The sequence below is a fragment of the Lathyrus oleraceus genome, chromosome 7 (assembly GCF_024323335.1).
Source record: "Lathyrus oleraceus cultivar Zhongwan6 chromosome 7, CAAS_Psat_ZW6_1.0, whole genome shotgun sequence".
Lineage (NCBI taxonomy): Eukaryota > Viridiplantae > Streptophyta > Magnoliopsida > Fabales > Fabaceae > Lathyrus > Lathyrus oleraceus.
Genome location: NC_066585.1, coordinates 122074711 through 122077840, shown reverse-complemented (window position 1 = coordinate 122077840; position 3130 = coordinate 122074711). Strand labels below are relative to the sequence as shown.

The 3130-nt window shown below is 33.8% G+C and overlaps 1 protein-coding gene across 1 annotated transcript; it reads left to right on the top strand.

The window, feature by feature from the left end:
* The first annotated feature begins 691 nt into the window (after positions 1 to 691).
* LOC127101580 (zingipain-1) lies at positions 692 to 2388 on the top strand. Its single transcript, XM_051039031.1, has 4 exons — positions 692 to 1241; positions 1335 to 1558; positions 1781 to 1915; positions 2013 to 2388. Exons 1-4 carry the CDS (start codon positions 764 to 766, stop codon positions 2259 to 2261), a joined length of 1086 nt encoding a protein of 361 aa, XP_050894988.1. The 5' UTR covers positions 692 to 763; the 3' UTR covers positions 2262 to 2388.
* The last annotated feature ends 742 nt before the right edge of the window (positions 2389 to 3130 follow it).

Sequence of the window (3130 nt, the reverse complement as noted above, 5' to 3'; positions counted from 1 at the left end):
AATAAGTATTATCGAAATCTTCCTTACCTATTTCCATTCATCCCAAATTTGTTCTCATATCATCTTGTCCACTTATTAAACCCAAAGACTTACCTTTGATATCTATCATGCAAAATTCTTTATGTTTTTTTTTATCTTTCTCTTACCACTGAGGCTCCTCTAAACCTAATAAGGTAACACAAATTTCGTCTTCTTAAAATTTTGGATTAAAACAAAGTGCAAAATGATCTAAATGCGTCCAATCTTTATCTAAGTCCAAAAGCCAACTAGAACTTCCACTTAATAAACGTTATCAAAGTTGGAAACCGCCCATCTTAAAGAGAAATATAGTTTTATACTTTTTTGAACATGTGTATTCTATAAGTAATTTTTATAATACAATCTACTTGTGAAAAAGTAAAAGAAAATGTTTAATGCACACATTTTAAATCATAAATTAACTAATTCATTGTTTAACTGAATTAATCGCATTTTTGTATATGTTTAACCAGATACTTTACCACCGAAATGTACTAGTATATGCATGGAACTCGTGTGAATAAATTTTGTATAAATATCAATATTGGACACGATGCACGACAAAAATAAATACGTAGTTTGTCCACTCGTAATGATTCTTAGGACCACAATAAAAAACAAAAATGATGACACTGCAAACACCCCTACAACGACAATACATTGTTTGTGTGTACATATGTGAGTGAGAGCTATGCTACAAGAGAGGTAACCCAAAAGATCAAACATTGGTAACTCATTTTGTGCAATGATGATATCTCATATCATAAAGTTCTTTCTGTTCTTCTTCATCTTCATTTCCATTACCTCTCTCTCATTTGCCTTGTCTAGTGAGTACTCACTTTCAAGCAATAGCAACTCGGACAAGTTTTACTCTTCTGATGAACAAGTGTATGAACTCTTCCAGCTATGGAAGAAAGATCACGGGAAAGAGTATGAAAACTCTGAGGAAAACGCAAAGAGATTTGAGACATTCAAAAGTAATCTTAAGCATATCAATGAAATGAACGCAAAGAGAAAGTCACCAACTCAACATCGTTTGAGCCTCAACAAGTTTGCTGATTTGAGTCCTGAAGAGTTCAGTAAAACCTACTTACAAGAGACACCGTCCAACTATGGTGATAGAAAGCTTCAAGACGAAGACGGCGACTGTGAAAACCTTCCACTTTCTGTAGATTGGAGGAAAAAAGGAGCTGTGACTGAAGTTAAGGACCAAGGAAACTGTCGTAAGATCTTACTCTTAATATCAAATTTTCATTTTTTTTCTATGTTTATGAATTTTATAGTTTTATATCATAACCTAAGTTATTGTTTCTTAGAGAGCCATTGGGCTTTCTCTGTGGCTGGAACCATTGAAGGGTTAAACAAAATAGTGACTGGGAATCTTATCAACCTATCTGCACAAGAACTCGTGGACTGTGACCCTGCGAGCCACGGTTGCGCCGGTGGTTACTACTTTAATGCATTTGGTTGGGTTATTAACAATGGTGGCATTGACACAGAAGCTGACTATCCTTATACAGCAAAAAATGGTACTTGCAAGGTATTCCTTTTCAAACATGTTAGCTTCTGAAACCATCTCAAGTTTTTGGAAGCGCATATGTAGATCAATCACAGTTTAACTGTGATTTAACTGAGACATTATAGAAGGCCGTATTTAACCATGACAAATTTTGGATCATGTTGTGGTAGGCTGCTGTGCACGTCCTCAAAGACGATCCTAAGAATCATCAAATTATATGTGTAAGATTTTTTTTTCTTGTAGGAAAATGCAAACAAGGCTGTTAGTATCGACAACCTTCTAGTTTTGGATGGATCAGAAGAAGCTTTGTTGTGTCGCACTAGTAAACAACCTGTTATAGTGAGTTTGGATGCAACTGGCCTTCAATTCTATGCTGGTGTAAGTATTGTTTATGACTAATATATATATACTTAACTTTTTGTTTGTGTGTGTTGAATTGTAGTTATGGATTTTTCTTTTGTTTTGAATAAAACAGGGAGTATATGGAGGTGAGAACTGCAAAAAAAATTCAAGGAATGCAACTCTTGTGGGTATAATAGTGGGCTATGATTCTGTGGATGGTGAAGATTATTGGATTGTGAAGAACTCATGGGGAAAAGATTGGGGAGAGAAAGGTTACTTGTTAATCAAAAGGAATGTTATTAAGGAGTGGCCTTATGGAGTATGTGCAATAAATGCTGCGGTTGGTTACCCAATCAAAGAAGTTTTATCTTCAGCCATGTAATGGTTAGGGGAAAGAATAATACTAATCCTTTTGAGACCTATAGGTTTCTCTAAGCAACTCTATCTTGTAGTGCTATTATGGACTACTTGTGTTGTGTGATGGTTTAATAATACAAGGATTTTTTATATGCAATATAAATGTGTTTATGTACAGTTTTTTTTTAATAAAAGAAATTTGGTGAAAAAATTACATAACAACGACTAATTTGTCAAAAACCTTTAAAAACAGTTTCCCTCAAAGTCCTTCTTACTGCATGTCGAAGCAAATGCATTGTGATTCGGGTTGCCTTTGACCGTCCATCGGGTATTCTAGTTGGTCTACTGTAAAAGGAAGTGGAAAGGCTTCGAGTAGAGGGAAAAGGGAAAATGAAATGAGGGGAGAGAAAAAAATGAAAAGAGAAAAACTATTATTCAATATATTAATTTATTAACAAAAAGTTTCAAGAAATAATTTATGGTGTAGTGGTCGTTGTATTGTTTGAAAATTTTAGCTATATGCAGAGGTCTTGAGCAAATTATTTTATTTCCAAAATGGAAAATTAGGTAATGTCGGCTGGACCGTGTCTATATCATCAAATAAAAATAATTAAAAATTTAGTCTTAGTTGGATCGTGTCTAATAAAAAATAAAATAATTAAAGGAAAATACATAAGATTTAGTGTCAGATAAGTCGTGTGTAATTCATCACAAAAATAATTTAATAAAAAAATTACTTGTAGTGTGGGTTTAGTAGTTGATATTGAGGCTTTTTTAGCGTCTGCGTTGGTGGCAGACGCTAAATTCGAGAAGCTAAAATTCAGTTTTTTAGTAATAGTAGTCAGTCATATTGAGAACATGCACATTGAATTATCTGCCATGCTTCGTGGCACA

Coding starts and splice junctions, on each gene's coding strand:
- LOC127101580 (XM_051039031.1), top strand. CDS start 764: ATGATGATATCTCATATCATAAAGTTCTTTCTGTTCTTCTTCATCTTC. Junction 1,559..1,780: donor CAAAAAATGGTACTTGCAAG/GTATTCCTTTTC, acceptor TTTTTCTTGTAG/GAAAATGCAAACAAGGCTGT. Junction 1,916..2,012: donor GCCTTCAATTCTATGCTGGT/GTAAGTATTGTT, acceptor TGAATAAAACAG/GGAGTATATGGAGGTGAGAA.